Raw genomic sequence first — 17,570 nt, 5'->3', positions numbered from 1 at the left:
GTGTTGAGGGAATTAGTTGTTTAGCAGAGTGAAGGCGTTCGGGGAAAAAACTGTCCTTGTGTCTAGTTGTTCTGGTGTGCAGTGCTCTATAGCATCGTTTTGAGGGTAGAAGTTGAAGGAATTTATGTCCAGGATGTGAGGGGTCTGTAGATATTTTCACAGCCCTCTTTTTGACTTGTGCAGCATACAGGTCCTCAGTGGAAGGCAGGTTGGTAGCCATTGTTTTTTCCGCAGTTCTAATTATCCTCTGAAGTCTGTGTCTGTCTTGTTGGGTTGCAGAACCAAACCAGACAGTTATGGAGGTGCAGTTCAAGGCAACAGTGACCATCATAGGTTGGAAAATAAAATTAGTCTGCTTGTTTGCAAAATTTATACAGCCACGCACCTGAACAGAGTAACAGAACTGGAAGGGACCTTGGAGGTCTTCTAAATCCAACTCCCTGCTCAAGCAGGAGACCCTATACCAGCCAAACCAATGGGTGTTTTTTCTATCAGGGCAACCTGGTCTACCCAAATATGGGAAGGGGCAAACTGCTTTTATTTCTTTGTCAGTAAATATAAATTCAACATTCAAACCAGGGGTGGGTTCTAACTTTTTTTTACTACCGGTTCTGTGGGCGTGGCTTATTTTGTGGATGTGGCTTGATGGTCATGTGACAATTATTTAGGATTTAGCAGAGGTACTGGTCTACCAGGCTTTTAACTGCTTGCAGAGCTGTACCGGTCTACTCATTTGTTTTTTGCAGGCACTGGTCTACTCATTTGTTTTTCGAGGCACTGGTCTACTCATTTGTTTTTCGAGGCACTGGTCTACCCATGTATTTTTGCAGGCACTGATCTACTCATTTGTTTTTTGCAGGCACTGATCTACTCATGTATTTTTGCAAGCACTGATCTACCCATGTATTTTTGCAGGCACTGATCTACTCATGTATTTTTGCAGGCACTGATCTACTCATGTATTTTTGCAGGCACTGATCTAATCATGTATTTTTGCAGGCACTGGTCTACTCATTTGTTTTCTTTTAACACTGATCAGCTGTAGGGCGGCCCTTGGAAGCCCAGTGGCAAGAGTTTAAACAGTTTTTTTCCCTCTAGCCATCAGCTGGGACTCAGGAGGCAGCAATAGATTGGGGGTGGGGCCAAATAAAAGGTAAGAATAACATGGGGAGTAGGTGGGGGGGGTGCAGAACCGGTTTGGTGATGTCATATTGTCACTGCTACCAGCTCGGGAGAACCGGGCCGAACCGGGAGGAACCCACCACTGATTGAAACCAATGGTTGTCCAATCTCTTCTTGAAAACTTCCAGTGTTGGAGCATTCACAACTTCTGGAGGCAAGTTGTTCCACTGATTTAATTGTTCTCACTGTCAGGAAATTCCTCCTTAGTTCTAAGTTGCTTCTCTCCTTGATGAGTTTTCCATCCATGCCATTCTTTTCTTTTCAAAGAAATTAAACCAAAGTCCCTTTTGAAAAAACCGAGACAACCATGACCTGGATGATTGAGAATCTCCATAGACATGTCCAATCTCTTCTTAAAATCCTACAGTGTTGGAGCACCCACAACTTCTGGAGGCAAGTTCTTCCACTGATGAATTGTTCTGACTGGTTCCAGGTTGCTTCTTTCCTTGCTTAGTTTCCATCTGTTGCCTCTTGTCCTGCCTTCAGATGCTTTGGAGAATAGCTTGACTCCCTCCTCTTTGTGGCAGCCCCTCAAATATTGGAAGACTGCTATCATGTCTCCCCTAGTCCTACTTTTCATCAAACTAGACATACCCAGTTCCTGCAACCATTCTTCCTATATTTTAGCCTCCAGTCCCCTAATCCTCTTTGTTGCTCTTCTCTGCACTCTTTCTAGAGTCTCAACATCTTTATTGTCAGCATTCTGATGCTGCCATAAAAAGACGAGGCTTGACGTTTCACCTACTTATTTTCTCTGTAGATAATATCCCCTAGGAGATGGGATGGGAGAGGGGAACATTCCTGTGGGGTGAGGTCAGAACCTGGGGAGACTGACTTGGAAGATGGCCAATGAGAAGATGAGAATTGGGGAACGGAAAGGGAAGGGTTTGGGGGTCAGAGGGTTAGTATCGGCTACGACGAAGTCCGGGCCAGATCTGTCGTACTCAATAAATGGAATATTTCAGCAAAGATTAATTGTTTGGAGTGCAATTTATTTGAGATGACCTCGAAACCTGACATTTATATCATGGTGACAAAACTGGATGCAACATACCATCTTAAACAAACGACTCTGGGTGGCAACAAATAATATATAAAAATCATAAACTAAATTTATAGCACTTAAGACTTATATGCCACCCCACAATGCTTTACACAGCCCTCTCTAAATGGTTTACAGTCTCAGCGCATTGACCCCAACAATCTGGGGTCCTCATTTTACCGACCTCGGCAGGACGGAAGGCTGAGTCAACCTTGAGCGCCGCCAGGATCAAACTTGAGTTCTTCCTATGCTTTAGCCTCCCGTCCCGTAATCATTTTTGTGATTTGAAAGCCCCAGCGCTTGGATCTCGCAACGCAAGACAGTACCGTACCTGAATGAACTGCTTCAACTGGCCTCCATTGTGCTGATGTCCATCGAGGTTTAGCATGTTATCAGGAAACTCCATCACCATCTGTACGAGAAAAACAACATGGACAGTTGAGTTCTGGGGTCAGGTGGAAGCAGACACTGGAGATCCCATGTGCCATTTGTACTGTTTCTTTTGCCCCGGTGATGTCCATCATTACATAAAACACACGCACATAAGTATCTATGGAGATTCTCAGTCATCCAGGTCATGGTTGTCCCAAAAATGCTTCTTCAAGAGGCAACTGGACAATCTTTCTTTTTCCTTGAAAGCGTTTCGCTTCTCATCCAAGAAGCTTCTTCAGCTCTGACTGGACGGAGGGGAATGGTAGGATTAATACTCCTTCTGTCTGTAAACCTCCAGGTGGACTCAACGGCTCTCTGAAAGGATGCAAATGACCAGCTGTCTGCAAGGAGTACAAATCCTTCCATTCCCTACCAACCTGTCAGAGCTGAAGAAGCTTCTTGGATGAGAAGCGAAACGTCTTCAAAGAAAAACCAGAAAGTCCAGTTGTTTCTTGAAAAAGCACCTTTGGGACAACCATGTCTTGGATCACTGAGAATTTCCATAGACATTTGGTGAGCAAACCTTGTCCTTCCTTAGACACAAAGCCAGCTGAGCATCTTTGGGACAGTCAGGCCACCTGTGACAAAATTGAACAGCTGTCAACTTGCAAAGCTTTCAAGTTGCCATGAGCAGGAGGGAGGGAGAACTGATAAGATTTCCCTAACTGAAGCTACATTCCATAGATGCTTTCTTACCGCAATCAGTAGGGAGGGTGTTGGGTTTCACAGCCAGCCAAAGTGGTTAATTGGAGAATGTGATTTATGACATGGCCAGGGAGGAGGGGAGACAGGATCATAGGGGAACGTAAATCTACGTGGGATTAGTTCTAACTGCATCCGAATATTGCCGAAATGGTGCTCCTAATAAATGACTGTATTTCTTTTGAAGTTTGGCTCATGGCTCATGAATTAATTAGGGCATTTTTCGGAAACTTCACAGACAGTTAGACAACCCTCTCTGAACAGCATGTGTGTGGGGGGGGGAGGGAAGGGCGTGTGTGTGTGTGTGTGTGTGTGTGTGTGTGTATAAACAACACCATCTATCTCCAGTCTACAACACAGTCCTTTCAACAGTTCCAAGAAGGCTCCGCACATCCATTTGCACCACTCAGGTGACCCTGAGGACACAGTCAAAGCTCCAAGTGGCCTCACGGATGCTCCAAAAGGATGCAAATGACCAGCTGTCTGCAAGGAGTATAAATCCTTCCATTCCCCACCATCTAGTCAGAGCTGAACAAGCTTCTTGGATGAGAAGCAAAACATCTTCAAAGAAAAACCAAGAAAGTCCAGTTGCCTCTTGAAAATAGCACCTTTGGGACAACCATGATGTCAACTTGCAAAGCTTTCAAGTTGCCATGAGCAGGAGGGAGGGAGAACTGATAGAGCTGATTGATTTCCCTAACTGAAGCTACATTCCATACATTCTTCCTGACCGCAATCAGAAGGAGGGTGTTGGATTTCACAGCCAGCCAAAGTGGTTAATTGGAGAATGTGATTTATGACATGGCCAGAGAGGAGGGGAGAGACAGGATCATAGGGGAACGTAAATCTACGTGGGATTAGTTCTAACTGCATCCGAATATTGCCGAAATGGTGCTCCTAATAAATGACTGTATTTCTTTTGAAGTTCAGCTCATGGCTCATGAATTAATTAGGGCATCTTTCGGAAATTTCACACATCACCTGAATGACTGAGAATCTCCACAGAAATCTACCCAGCTATGCTGGCTGAGGAATTTTGAGAGTTGAAGTTCATAAGTCATAAATCTGCCAAGGTTGGACTCCCCTTATCTGGGTGGTCATTAAGAGTCAATACCAATTCGATGGTTCATCATCCATCCATATATAGACGATCAGAAGTTGTATCTGAATGTGACATCCAGTCCTGTACAGGTATTCCTCGACTTACGACCACAGTCGAGCCCAAAATTTCTCTTGCTAAGCGAGACATTTGTTGAGTTTTGACCATTTTATAAATTCCTTGCCACAGTTGTTAAGCGAATCTCTTGCAGTTGTTGACTTAACAACTGGGTTGTTAAGGGGATCTGGCTTCCCCGTTGACTTTGCTTGTCAAGGTCACAAGAGGGGATCACACAGCCCCCGGGGATGCTGCAACGGTCGTTAAGTGTGAAAAATGGTCGTAAGTCACTTTTTTCAGTAAATGTAACTTCAAATGGCCATTAAACGAATGGTTATAATTCGAGGCCTACCTGCAGGCTGCGCTGACCTTGCTTGCACCTCAACCTTGTTGTGGGGGCAATAAGCTGACTTTGTATAAATATACAAAAGGATGAAGGCTATTGCTTAGCACATTGTAAGCCGCCCTGAGCCTCTGGAGAAGGGCGGCATATAAATTAAATTAAAAAAAAACAAAAACAAAACAAAACCTTGAAGAGTTCAGTTCTAAAAGGAGCAACAGGTGGCTAAGCCTTATGACTTTCAGGAGGGCAACACAATCTCAAGGTCCCCGTTGCTCAAGACCTTCTTAAAGGGACCACGACGGCATGCATTCTGGCAGCACTGTTTCAAATCAGTCTGCCTGTTTAAGGACTTGTTTGTTTGTTTATTATTTTATTTTATTTTATTTTATTTTATTTTATTATTTTATTTTATTATTATTTTATTATTATTTTATTTTATTTTATTTTATTTTATTATTTTATTTTATTATTTTATTTTATTATTTTGTTTTATTATTTTATTATTTTATTTTATTTTTTTATTTTATTTATTTTATTTTATTTTATTATTTATTTTATTTTATTTTATTTTATTTTATTTTATTTTATTTTATTTTATTTTATTATTTTATTTTATTTTATTTTATTTTATTTTATTTTATTTTATTATTTTATTTTATTTTATTTTATTTTATTTTATTTTATTTTATTATTTTATTTTATTTTATTATTTTATTCAATTTGTATACCGCCCTTCTCCTAGTGGACTCAGGGCGGTGCACAGCCAGAACTAAAACACATACCAATACAACATTTTAAAATTTTAAAAGAATTACGTGACTTTGGCCCAAAATTTAAAACATTCAAACTAAAACCCATTGACAATTTAAAAAGCTAAAAAAAAAAGGGGGGGGGGATTTCACGCCAGCCCTGCTTGATGGAAAAGAAAAGTTTTCAGGGCATGGCGAAAGACCCGGAGATCCGATATCCTTCGTATCTCCGGGGGCAAATCGTTCCAGAGGGCAGGAGCTGCCACAGAGAAGGCCCTCCCCCTGGGGGTCGCCAGCCGACATTGCCTGGCTGACGGCACCCTGAGGAGTCCCTCTCTGTGGGAGCGTACTGGTCGGTGGGAGGCTATCGGTGGCAGAAGGCGGTCCCGCAAATACCCAGGTCCTATGCCTTGTTGTGGTACCCCCTTCTCTTGTAACACAACAGCCTCTTTGCTTTGAAGGTGAACAGAAATGCTTGCGCTGCCACAAATCAATGAAAACTTCAACACAACCTCAGAAAGTTGATGGGAGTTACAGGACATCGCTTAATGATTGTTCGAAATTATGATGGACACACCAGGGGTGGGCTTCAAAAAATTTAGCAAGGGGTTCTCTGCCTGGTTGCTGGGTGGGCGTGGCCATGGTGGGTGTGGCCTAGTCAGCCTCCTGCACCACGGCGGGGAGGGGGCGTTTTTGCCCTCCCGAAGCTCCAGAGGCTTTTCTTGGGCCTCCAGGAGGGTGAAAACAGCCTCCCCAGACTCCCGAGGCCCTCTGGAGGCCGGAAACGGGCCTGTTTCCAGTCTTCCCAAACTTCCGGTAGGCCCGTTTTTCGCCTTCCCTGAGCTTCCGTGTGTGCCCTGCACTTACCTGCATCCAAAATGAGCTGCGTGCGGACACCTGGGAGGGGCAGGGCGGGGTGGGCGGGGCGGGGGCCAGCCAGGAGTGGGATTTGGGGGTTGCCCCGGTCACGTGATTGCATTTTGGCCATTTGGCAACCACCTCACCTTCATGGCTATTTGCAGCATCCTGTGGTCAAATGACCATGATTTGGGGGTGGGGAAATTATATTTTTTTTGCTAGTTTCTGATATTTACTTCCGGTTTCTGCCAAAAAAAACCCAACCACCCATTGGATTCACCCAATGGATTTCCTTAATGACGGCAGCATTTGCTTAACGACGCTTTGCTGAACAACTTCTGCAAAATATGTCAAATCATCAGTTCCAGCCACATAATACCTCAACTTAGGACTGTAATGATACCTCAATTTATAATCGTAATTCCAATTACTTCTGTTTTCCGGCCAAAAATGCCCACTAGGTTAAAACGGATTCATTTAATGACTGTGGCATTTGCTTAACCACTGCTATGTCCACTTAACTGCCACAAAAAATGTCAAAAAATCAGGTGCCGCCACATAAAGCATCTTCTTACGACTGCAACGATGTACAACCATTATTCCTGGTTCAATGATGGTCATAAGTTGGGGACTATCTTTGTAATGAAACTAGGGCACGAATGAGAGTACGTGGAATGCCTAATAAATACAGGTAGTCCTCGACTTACAAGAAGTCATTTGGTGATCAAAGTTACAACAGCACTGAAAAAATGTGACTTACGACCGTTTTTCACACTTACAACCTTTGCAGCATTTTCATGATCGTGTGATCAAAATTCGGACGCTTGGCAACTGTTTCGTATTTATGACGGTTGCAGTATCCCAAGGTCGTGCGATTCCCTTTTGCGACCTTCTGACAAGCCAAGTCAATAGAGAATCCAGATTCGCTTAACAACCCTCTTATTGACTTAACAAATGCAATGATTCACTTAACAACGGTGGCAAGAAAAGTCGTAAAATGGGGCAAAACTCACTTTGCAACGGAAACCTTGGGCTCAATTGGGGTAGTTCAAAGGCTACCTGTATTAGGTATTTCATTTGGAACTTTTTCCAAGCAAGTTAGGAACTGTGGACAGGTAGTCCTCAACTTACAACAGTTCGTTTAGTGACCGTCCAAAGTTACAACGGAACTGATAAAAAGTGACTTATGACCGTTTTTCACACTTACGACTGTTACAGCGTCCCCATGGTCGTGTGATCAAACTTCAGACGCTTGGCAGCTGACCCATATTTATGACGATGGCAGTATCCCAGGGTCAGGTGATCAGCATTTGCGACCTTCTGACAAGCAAAGTCAGTGGGAAAGCCGGATTCACTTAACAACTGTGTGACTCATTTAACAGCCGCAGTGATTCACTTAACAGCTGGGGCAAGAAAAGTCGTAAAATGGGGCAAAACTCACTTAACTAATTTTCTCTTAGCAACATAAATTTTCGGTTCAACTGGGGTCATAACTCGAGGACTAACAGTATAAGTCAAAGTGGTGTTGATATGGCTAGCCTTGTGTAAGAATTTGAAGACCTGCCTTTGCTCCCAAACGATGGAAAAAGATAAATTGATGGCATGTTTTATGTTTTATCTGGTTGAGTTTCATAATTTTTAAAATGATTATTTTTTAAAAAAAATTGATTTATATGCCGCCCTTCTCCGGAGACTCAGGGCAGTTTACAATATGTTAAGCAATAGCCTTCATACTTTGTATATTTATACAAAGTCAGCTTATTGCCCCCACAATCCAGGTCCTCATTTTACCTACCTTAGAAAGGATGGAAGGCTGAGTCGACCTTGAGCCTGGTGAGATTCAAACTTACAGTAATTGCAGACAGCTGGTGTTAAATTACAGTGCTTTTAGTCTGCTGAACTATCCAGGCTCCTTCAATTTTATACAGGTAGTATAAAACTTAGAGCCACGGCCGTTCCACGTTACAACAGGACTGAAAAAAAGTGACTTATGACTGTTTCTCACACTTATGACTATTGCAGCATCCCCATGGTTGTGTGATCAAACTTTGGGTGCTTGGCAACCAGCAATGTATTTACCATACAGCTGGTCCTCGACTTACAAACAAGTCATTTAGTGACCGTTCGAAGTTACAACGGCACTGAAAAAAGTGACTTAGGGCCGTTTTTTTTCACACTTAATGACCGTTGCAGCATCCCCGTGGTCACGGGATCAAAATTCAGACGCTTGGCAACAGGTTCATACTTATGACGGTCGCAATATCGTGTGGGTCCTTTGTTCGGCTTTTGCGACCATCTGACAAAGTACAAGTCAATAGGGAAGCCAGATTCACTTAGCAACCCTGTTACTAACTTAAGGATTTCAGTGACTTATTTAACAACTGTGGCAAGGAAGGTCGTAAAATGGGGCAAAATTCACTGAAGAAATGAATTTCACTCCGCAACATAAATTTTGGGCTCAATTGTGATCGTAACTGGAGGACTACCTGTATTTAAAATATTTGCAGCAGTGTTTCTCAACCTTGATAGCCTGAAGATGGGTGGACTTCAACTCCCAGAATCCCCCAGCCAGCGTTGGGATTCTGGGAGTTGAAGTCCACCCATCTTCAAGCTACCAAGGTTGAGAAACACTGATTTGTAGCAACAATTGTCACTTGCCACTACCCTAGGGGGGGCATGCCAGATTCGTTCAATGACTGGCCGGTTCACTATTTGCTTAACAATCACGGCAAAAAGGGTCATAAAATGACTCACCTAACATATGCCCTGCTTGCCAATGGGGCTCAATTACGGTCGTGAGTCGAGAACTACTTGTACGTCTTAATTTTGGATTGAGAGCTGCCCAGACATGGTTGAAAGATGGACGGCTATATAAACGTTTTAAATAAATAAATAAATATTGAAGGGCTAAGAAGCATGCTGGTCAGGTGCCTGCTCCCAACTCACCTTTGCCCCCGGTGCCAAATCCCTGGAATTCTCAAATTGTCCTTTGAGAAGATCAAAGGTCTTTGAGGAAGGACCTTGTCGGCTTCTTCTCTAGCGCCAAGCAAAGGCCTTTGACCTAATCCAACATTCCTCCGTCTTAAGTCACAAGCAAGGGTGCCCTCTCTTTGCAAGCATTTCTTTTAGATCGCATTTTATTCTAATTGTATTTTAATTGCGAGTTATTCCAATCTCACTTAATTTGTTTTACCAAACCTTTGTAATGATTTGTCTTTGGAATTCTGCACTTGATATGGCCCAATGGGCTAATCAATAAATAAAATTGAACTGGAAATTGAAATTGCATTTCTTTGGTCCCTCTGCCCACTTCTCCGGGATTAGGAAAGCTACTCAAAAGCTGCTTTCTAACAATACGGAGGACATCTTAAAGCTAATAATAAATAATGAACCCCGATTAAATTTTTATGGATCAAATAAAAATTGGGTGTCTTCGAACAGCTGACTTGTGGGGAAAAAAATAGCCAAGGTTGACGTTGTTAACGCAATCCTTAAGACTGGGATTTTCATCATACATTGGTCGTTAAAGCACAGGAAGATCGTATGACTGGTCCTGATTTTACAGTCCTTTTTAACTGCGTTAATTAAAATAGAATTCTATTGTTAATGGAATAGAGTAACAGAGTTGGAAGGAACCTTGAGGATTTCTAATCCAACTCCTGCTTAAGCAGGAAACCCTACACCACTTCAGACAAATGGGTATCCAACATCTTCTTAAAAACTTCCAGTGTTGGAGCATTCACAACTTCTGGAGGTAAGTTGTTCCACTGATTAATTGTCCTCACTGTCAGGAATTTTCTCCTTAGTTCTAGGTTGCTTCTCTCCTTGATTAGTTTCCACCCATTGCTTCTTCTCCTGCCCTCAGGTGCTTTGGAGAATAGCTTGACTCCTTCTTCTTTGGGGCAGCCCCTGAGATATTGGAACACTTCCCTTGAGGTCATCTAGCCCAACCCCACAGACGGCGCAAGGAACCAAATTAGAGCAACCCTGACAGGCAGTCTTGAACACTTCCAGTAAACGAGAGCCTACCACCTTGCTAAGTCATTCGTTCTATTTTCAAACCACATCCCTGTACCTTTTTAGAACTAATCCCAGGTCTTCTCGGAGATAATTATCAGAAGTTATATTTAAATATAATCTACCTACAGATCCAACAGTGACCTTTACAGTGCAAAAGCTTCTTTTAATGCTCTACCTTTCTGAAGTTATCTTCAGCCGAGATGCTTAACACCAGGGGTAGGGTTCAAAAATTTTAGCAAACGGTTCTCTGCCCAGTTGCTGGGTGTGTGTGTGTGTGGCCATGGTGGGCGTGGCCTACTTGGCCTCCTGCATCACGGGGGAAGGGGAGCATTTTCGCCCTCCCCAAGCTCCGGAGGCTTTTCTCGAGCCTCTGGGAGAGCGAAAACGGCCTCCCCAGGCTCCGGAGGCCTTTCCTAAACTTCCAGTAGGCCTGTTTTTCGCACTCCCCGAGTCTCCGTGAACGCCCTGCACTTACCTGCATCCAAAACAGGCCACATGGGGACTCCTGGGTGGGGCCAACCAGGAGTGGGATTTGGGGGTTCTCCGAATTGCACAGAATCTTAGCTAGAGGTTCTCCCGAACCCCTGCGAACTCCCAGCAACTCACCCCTGGAGATGCTTAACGCCCTGGTTGTGCCCGGCTGAGGAATGGAAGGCAGGGAGCTGCCTTACACAATCAGATGTCCCTTCACAACTATAAAGCACTTCAGAGAGACTGCTGGGGTTAAGACAGGGGCTGTTTTCCCAAGGCAGAAGAAGCTGGTGTGCAATCTGTTGCTAAAGGATGCAGGCATCACCAAAACCCGGACTTTCTCATTAAAACGGCCAAAATCTTGCACAAGCCTGGCAACTCTCACCCACAGGATCTCATCCAGGACACTGAAATGCAGGAAGGTTTGAGCCATTTTTATGCGGGTTTTTTTTTTTTAGGTTGGGAATGTATTCCTGGTGATGAGAGACTCTGATGTGGAAGTCCTTGGCACTCCTTGGACTTTGGTGGTTTGCAGGCAAGACATTTCATTCGCCCCAACTCGGTCCCTTCGTCGCTAAGTACAGGCAGTCCTTGAGTTACAACCATACTGGAACTTGCCCATTACGGTTCGTAAGTCATAATATTGATTGTCAGGTGACCGACGCGATTTCACATTTTTTTGCGGCGGTCATTAAAGGAAAGAAAAAGGGAAAAGATTTTGGTTATAATGGGGAGAATTATAATTGCTAGATATTGGAAATTAAATGTTGACTTAAAATTAGAAGAATGGTACAATGAAACATGGAAATTTGCATTAAATGATAAATTGACTTGTGATATTAAAATTAGAAGTGGTATATATAAAGAAAATGTTTTTTGGAACACTTGGCAACCATTTGTGGACTTTGCACTTGGGAGATTGGATGAATCGGCACCAGTACCTTATCAAAGAGATTTCTGGAAGAATTGAAGACTTCAATTTCCTAAAACTTCCTTTCCGTTTGTATAGCACGTTGGGGGAAAATTTTTTTTCTTTCCTTACTATTGATTTTTTGTATTGATTTTTTTTTTCCTTTCTGTTATTCTTTAACAATAAAAATATAATAAAAAATTTAAAAAAAAAAAAGAAAAAGAAAAAGGGAAAAGAAAAACAGTCAAGGGCTGAAGGCCAAAATTATTTGAAAATTATTTCACCTGTCTCAAAAGTATCAGTATCTCTGGGAGCGATGGGGAGAACTGCAAACAATAAATAGTGAAAGCATTTTTAGTGTTGCCACGAAAAATCCTTTGTATGTGCATTGTAACATTGCATGGATGTATGAAAGGGACTGACCTTATGGAGTGACTGCCGATTCTTCGTGTCCCTTTCTTTCCAGTGACAATTACGGTGTTAATTGTCTTAATTTCTTTTGACTCCCGAAAAAACAGCTAGGCCTTCTTTTCGAGGGGTGTCTTAATTTCCCCCCCATGTGCCTGGCCTGGCCACCGGGCCGCTTCTTTTGCAGCCGAAAAGAGCAAGCAACGCGACCCATGCGCCTCGCGCACCCTTGCCTACCTGTAATGGTCACTCCAGCCGTCCACCCAAAAAAGCCTGCCGTCGTCCATTCCGGCAAGCCTGGCCGCGCATGCGCTTAAATAGGGCCAAATTTTGGGGGTAGGTCTTAATTTTAACTCAATTTTAACAGATCTGTTAAAATTTAATGGGTCCTGTTTTAGGAGAAACCCGGTAGTTACCACGGTCATGAACGGTTGTAAATCGAGGATTACCTTGCGGTCCGCATTTTCTCATTGTGTTTGGCAAGTTTCAGTTGCATAAACACTGGTATTTTTAAATAAATTGTGTTTCCGAACAAATACAACAAATCACTTACTTTATTGCATGGCCTTGAAATTGGAACATTATTGTAGAATGACTTTTGTTGGGCACAGTTCCACTGCAAACTACTCATTGCTGAGGTGATGACCTCAGAAAGGAGAACTTTATTTTCTACATTATTTGCACGTCACGTTAGAATTAGAATAGAATAGAGCTGGAAGGGACCTTGGAGGTCTTCTAGTCCAGCCCCCTGCTCAAGCAGGAGAACCTGTACCAAGCGGCTGTCCAGTCTCTTCTTAAAAACCTCCAGTGATGGAGCACCCACAACTTCTGGTGGCAAGCTGTTCCACTGGTTAATTGTCCTCACTGTTAGGAAGTTTCTCCTTCATTCCAGGTTGCTTCTCTCCTTGATTAGTTTCCAACCGTTGTTTCTTGTCCTGCCCTCTGGTGCTTTGGAAAATAATCTGACCCCTTCTTCTTTGTGGCAGCCTCTCAAATACTGGGATACTGCTATCATACTGATGTTCCTTTCTTCAATCAATGGTAAATTACAACTGAGCATGTATGAAAGGGACTGACCTAAAGGTGTGACCTCCGGTTCTTCATGGGCCTTTCTTTCTAATGACAATTACCGTAGATACCACAGCCATGAAATCGTTGGCTATGGGTGCAGTTTTGCTGAAAACCAGAAGTAATCGCACAGGTAGCCGTGTTGACCAATGCTCGAAGTGCGGTCACACAACCACAGTGGACGCAACCATCAAAACTTTGAATCCAGATGGTAAGTTCCCCTTTTTATCAGGTAGGTCATAACTCTGAACGACTAGTCATAAGTCAAGGACTATGGGTGGAAACTCATCAAGGAGAGAAGCAACTTAGAACTAAGGAGGAATTTCCTGACAGTTAGAACAATTAACCAGTGGAACAACTTGCCTCCAGAAGTTGTGAATGCTCCAACACTGGAAGTTTTTAAGAAGATGTTGGATAACCATTTGTCTGAAGCAGTGATGGGTTGCTCCCAGTTCTGTCCGGTTTTTTAGAACTGGTAGTAAAACCGGCGGGAGGCTCCGCCCACCTGCCCTGACATCATCATGGGTGATCTGCGCATGCGCAGAAGCGCACGACAAAAGCAGAACCGGTAGTAAAGTTAAGTAGAACCCACCCCTCGTCTGAAGTGGTGTAGGGTTTCCTGCCTAAACAGGGGGTTGGACTAGAAGACCTCCAAGGTCCCTTCCAACTCTGTTATTATATATACTGTATATTTTTGGGGAAACAGGATATATATATATCCTGTTTCCCCAAAAATAAGACATCCTCTGATAATAAGCCTAATCGGGCTTTTGAGCGCATGCGCTAAAATAAGCCTCCCCCTGAAAATAAGCCCTCCCTAAAAATATTTAAATGCAGAGCTGGAAATCAGGTAGGACGGCAAGAGGAGCCCCATCTTGTTCCACGCACCGCAAAATAATAAGACCTCCCCGAAAATAAGGCCAAGCGTTTATTTCAAGATTCAAAAAAATATAAAACAGGGTCTTATTTTCGGGGAAACACGGTGTGTGTGTGTGTACATACACACACACACATATCAAATTTATAATTGCTGATAAAATAAAGGGAGACTAGTATAGATCTATTTCAAGCTATTTAGCTCTCATCAGCTAGCCATACCCTTATTCGGATTCGAACTTGGGCTAGCTGGGTAGCCCAAGTAGCTAGTAAGAGTATGGCTAGCTGATGAGAGCTAAATAGCTTGAAATAGATCTATACTAGTCTCCCTTTATTTCTTTATCAGCAAATATAAATTCGGTATAAAATGGTTTGTCGTGAATGCGACTGCTTGAGGGCTCCTGGATTGGAGCTGAAAGGCAAAAGGGAGCAGAATGCCCCCTCCCATATTGGGGTAGACCAGGTGCTTCAACAGAAAAACACTGACTGTATGTATGTATGCATGTATGTATGTATGTATGTATGTATGTATGTATGTATGTATGTATGTATGTATTTCTCTTTAGCCAGGTTCTTCCTGTGTAAACCAAGATTTTTATGCAGCCCTAGTTCAGTGAAATCCCAATCCACTAGTTTCTAGGCTTTTTTTTCCAGCAGCCAGCAAGCTCCCTGCTGCCCATTGGGAGACTAAGGAGACTAAGAGACAGTGGTGGGTTCTTCCCGGTTTGACCAAGTTGGTAGCGGTGACGATATGACATCACCGAACCAGTTCTCCCCCCCGCCCTCCCACTCCCCCACGTTATTCTTACCTTTTATTTGGTCCCACCCCCAATCTATTGCTGCATCCTGACTCCCAGCTGATGACTAGAGGGAAAAAAATTGTTTAAACTCTTGCAGCGGGGCTTCAAAGGGCCGTCCTACAGGTGATCAGTGTTAAACACAAACAAGTGAGTCGGGTCGTAAGTGCGAGGACTGGTCGTAAGTGCGAGGAGCTTCCAGAAATGACTCTGACCAGCTAGCCACGCCCACCTAGTCACATGACCTCCAAGCCACGCCCACAGAACCGGTAATAAAAAAATTTAGAACCCACCCCTGCTAAGAGAGATCTATTTCGGATTTATAAGCCCTCATCAGTTAGCCACACCTTCATCCCATGTATCCTCCCTGTAAAGGTACAGTATTTGTTTTGTTTTCTTTTCGTAGGTCTTTATGTGTATTTCTCTTTAGCCAGGTTCTTCCTACGTAAACCAAGATTTTTATGCAGCCCTAGTTCAGTGAAATCCCAATCCACTAGTTTCTAGGCTTTTTTTTCCAGCAGCCAGCAAGCTCCCTGCTGCCCATTGGGAGACTAAGGAGACTAAGATAGATCTCTTTCGGACTTATAAGCCCTCATCAGTTAGCCACACCTTCATCCCATGTATCCTCCCTGTAAAGGTACAGTATTTGTTTACGTAGGAAGAACCTGGCTAAAGAGAAATACACATAAAGACCTACGAAAATTAAAGAAAACACACACACACACACACACACTACCTATAACATCGTCAAGAGCACTGATGAGCTTACCTAGTTAGGATCATGAAACATCTGCAAGAAAACCACCAAAGCCAGAGGACACCAAGCCCCCACAGTTCAACCCTAAAATCTAAATATTTTTATCTTCCATCGGAGATCCAGGGACTTTCTAACACGCCACTGGTGCAGTCTAAGAATGTTTCCCTTGGACGTTTCCCAGTTCGAAAACTCTCTTTTGTGAAACGGCACCCGAGGCGTTAAGGCAATTGCCACCCTCGTCACAAAACTGCACTCACGAGGGACACACCCGCCGCCGCCTTAGAAAGCAACCGCTGCGATGATTAAAATAAAAGTGCTTGCAGTTGTGCGGTGAGTTCACGAAGCGATTCAGGCTGAGATCAAAGGGCCCCTTTCAAGTGGTCTGCCTGAAAATAATAATAGAGGACTATTGTTTTCCAGGCTTAAGCGGAGAAACTCATTTAATTCCTATTAATGACAAGGCTGGGAAAACTATAATCCGAAGCATACAAAGGGCACCAGGTTTCCATCTCGGTTAATACTGAACAACCACAGTAGCTAAATTGGCCTTTGGCAATATGGGAAGTCCTCGACTTACAACCATTTGTTTAGTGACTGTTCTAAGTTACAAAGGCACTGAAAAAAAAAGCGAGTTATGGCCCTTTTCCCCCCCCACATTTACAATTGAAGCATCCCCATGGTCACATGATCAAAATACAAAGTGCTTGGCAACTGGCTTGTAGAGGTAGTCCTCGATGTAACGACCACACACAACTGAGCCCTAAATTTCGGTTGTTAAGCGAGATATTTGTTAAGTGAATTTTTCCCCCATTTTACGACCAGATGTTCAGTCATTGGATTAGTAAGATGGTTGTTAAGTGAATCTGGCTTCCCCCATTGACTTTGCTTGTCAGAAGGTCGTAAAACAGGATCACATGACCCCGGGACACTGCAACCGTCATAAATGTGAGTCGGTTCCGAAGCATCTGAATTTTCAATCACACGATTGTGGAGATGCTGGAAATGTCGTAACTGTGAAAAGCGGTCGTAAGTCACTTTTTTCAGTGCCATCGTAACTCCGAACAGTCGCTAAGTGAACTGTTGTAAGTCGAGGACCTGTATTTATGACGGTTGCACTGCTCAGAGGTCATGTGATCGCCATTGTAACCTTCCCAGCCGGCTTCCAACAACTCAAGTCAATGGGGGAAGCCTGATTCGCTTAATGACCGATTGATTCACTTAACAACTGCAGTGGTTTGCTTCACATCTCTGGCAAGAAAGGTGTTAAAATGGGGCAAAACTCACTTAGCAACGAAACTTTGGGCTCAATTGAGGTAGCTCAAAGACTACCTGTATTGGGTATTTAATTTGGATCTTTTTCCAAGCAAGTCGGGAGCTGTGGACAGGTAGTCCTCAACTTACAACAGTTCGTTTAGTGACCATCCAAACTTACAACGGCACTGATAAAAAGTGACTTATGACCATTTTTCACACTTAACGACTGTTGCAGCGTCCCCACGGTCATGTGATCAAAATTCAGACGCTTGGCAACTGACTCATATTTATGACGATATCCCAGGGTCATGTGATCAGCATTTGTTGACCTTCCGACAAGCAAAGTCAGTGGGGAAGCCGGATTCACTTAACAAACCGTGTGACTCACTTAACAGCCGCAGTGATTCCTTTAACAACTGCGGCAAGACAGGTGGTAAAATGGGGGCAAAACTCACTTCACAACTGTCTTCGCTTAGCGGCAGGAATTTTGGGCTCTTATTGTGGTCTTAAGCCAAGGACCGCCTGCACACCTTGTGTCGGAGGCA

The 17,570-nt window shown here is 43.4% G+C and overlaps 1 protein-coding gene across 7 annotated transcripts in view; it reads right to left on the bottom strand.

The window, feature by feature from the left end:
- GGNBP2 (gametogenetin binding protein 2) overlaps positions 1–17,570 on the bottom strand; it is an 82,310-nt gene that overhangs the window by 41,370 nt on the left and 23,370 nt on the right. For all 7 annotated transcript variants that reach the window (XM_070932010.1, XM_070932009.1, XM_070932013.1 and 4 more), the window contains one exon: positions 2,556–2,636. In XM_070932010.1, the coding sequence (XP_070788111.1) occupies positions 2,556–2,636 (81 nt within the window). The remainder of the gene's footprint in view (positions 1–2,555; positions 2,637–17,570) is intronic.

The sequence above is a fragment of the Pituophis catenifer genome, unplaced genomic scaffold (assembly GCF_029215685.1).
Source record: "Pituophis catenifer annectens isolate HBS135680 unplaced genomic scaffold, rPitCat1.0.hap2 SCAF_1, whole genome shotgun sequence".
Classification (NCBI taxonomy): Eukaryota; Metazoa; Chordata; class Lepidosauria; order Squamata; family Colubridae; genus Pituophis; species Pituophis catenifer.
The sequence above is the reverse complement of the archived record's forward strand: the minus strand, read 5'-3'. Positions and strand labels throughout refer to the sequence as shown.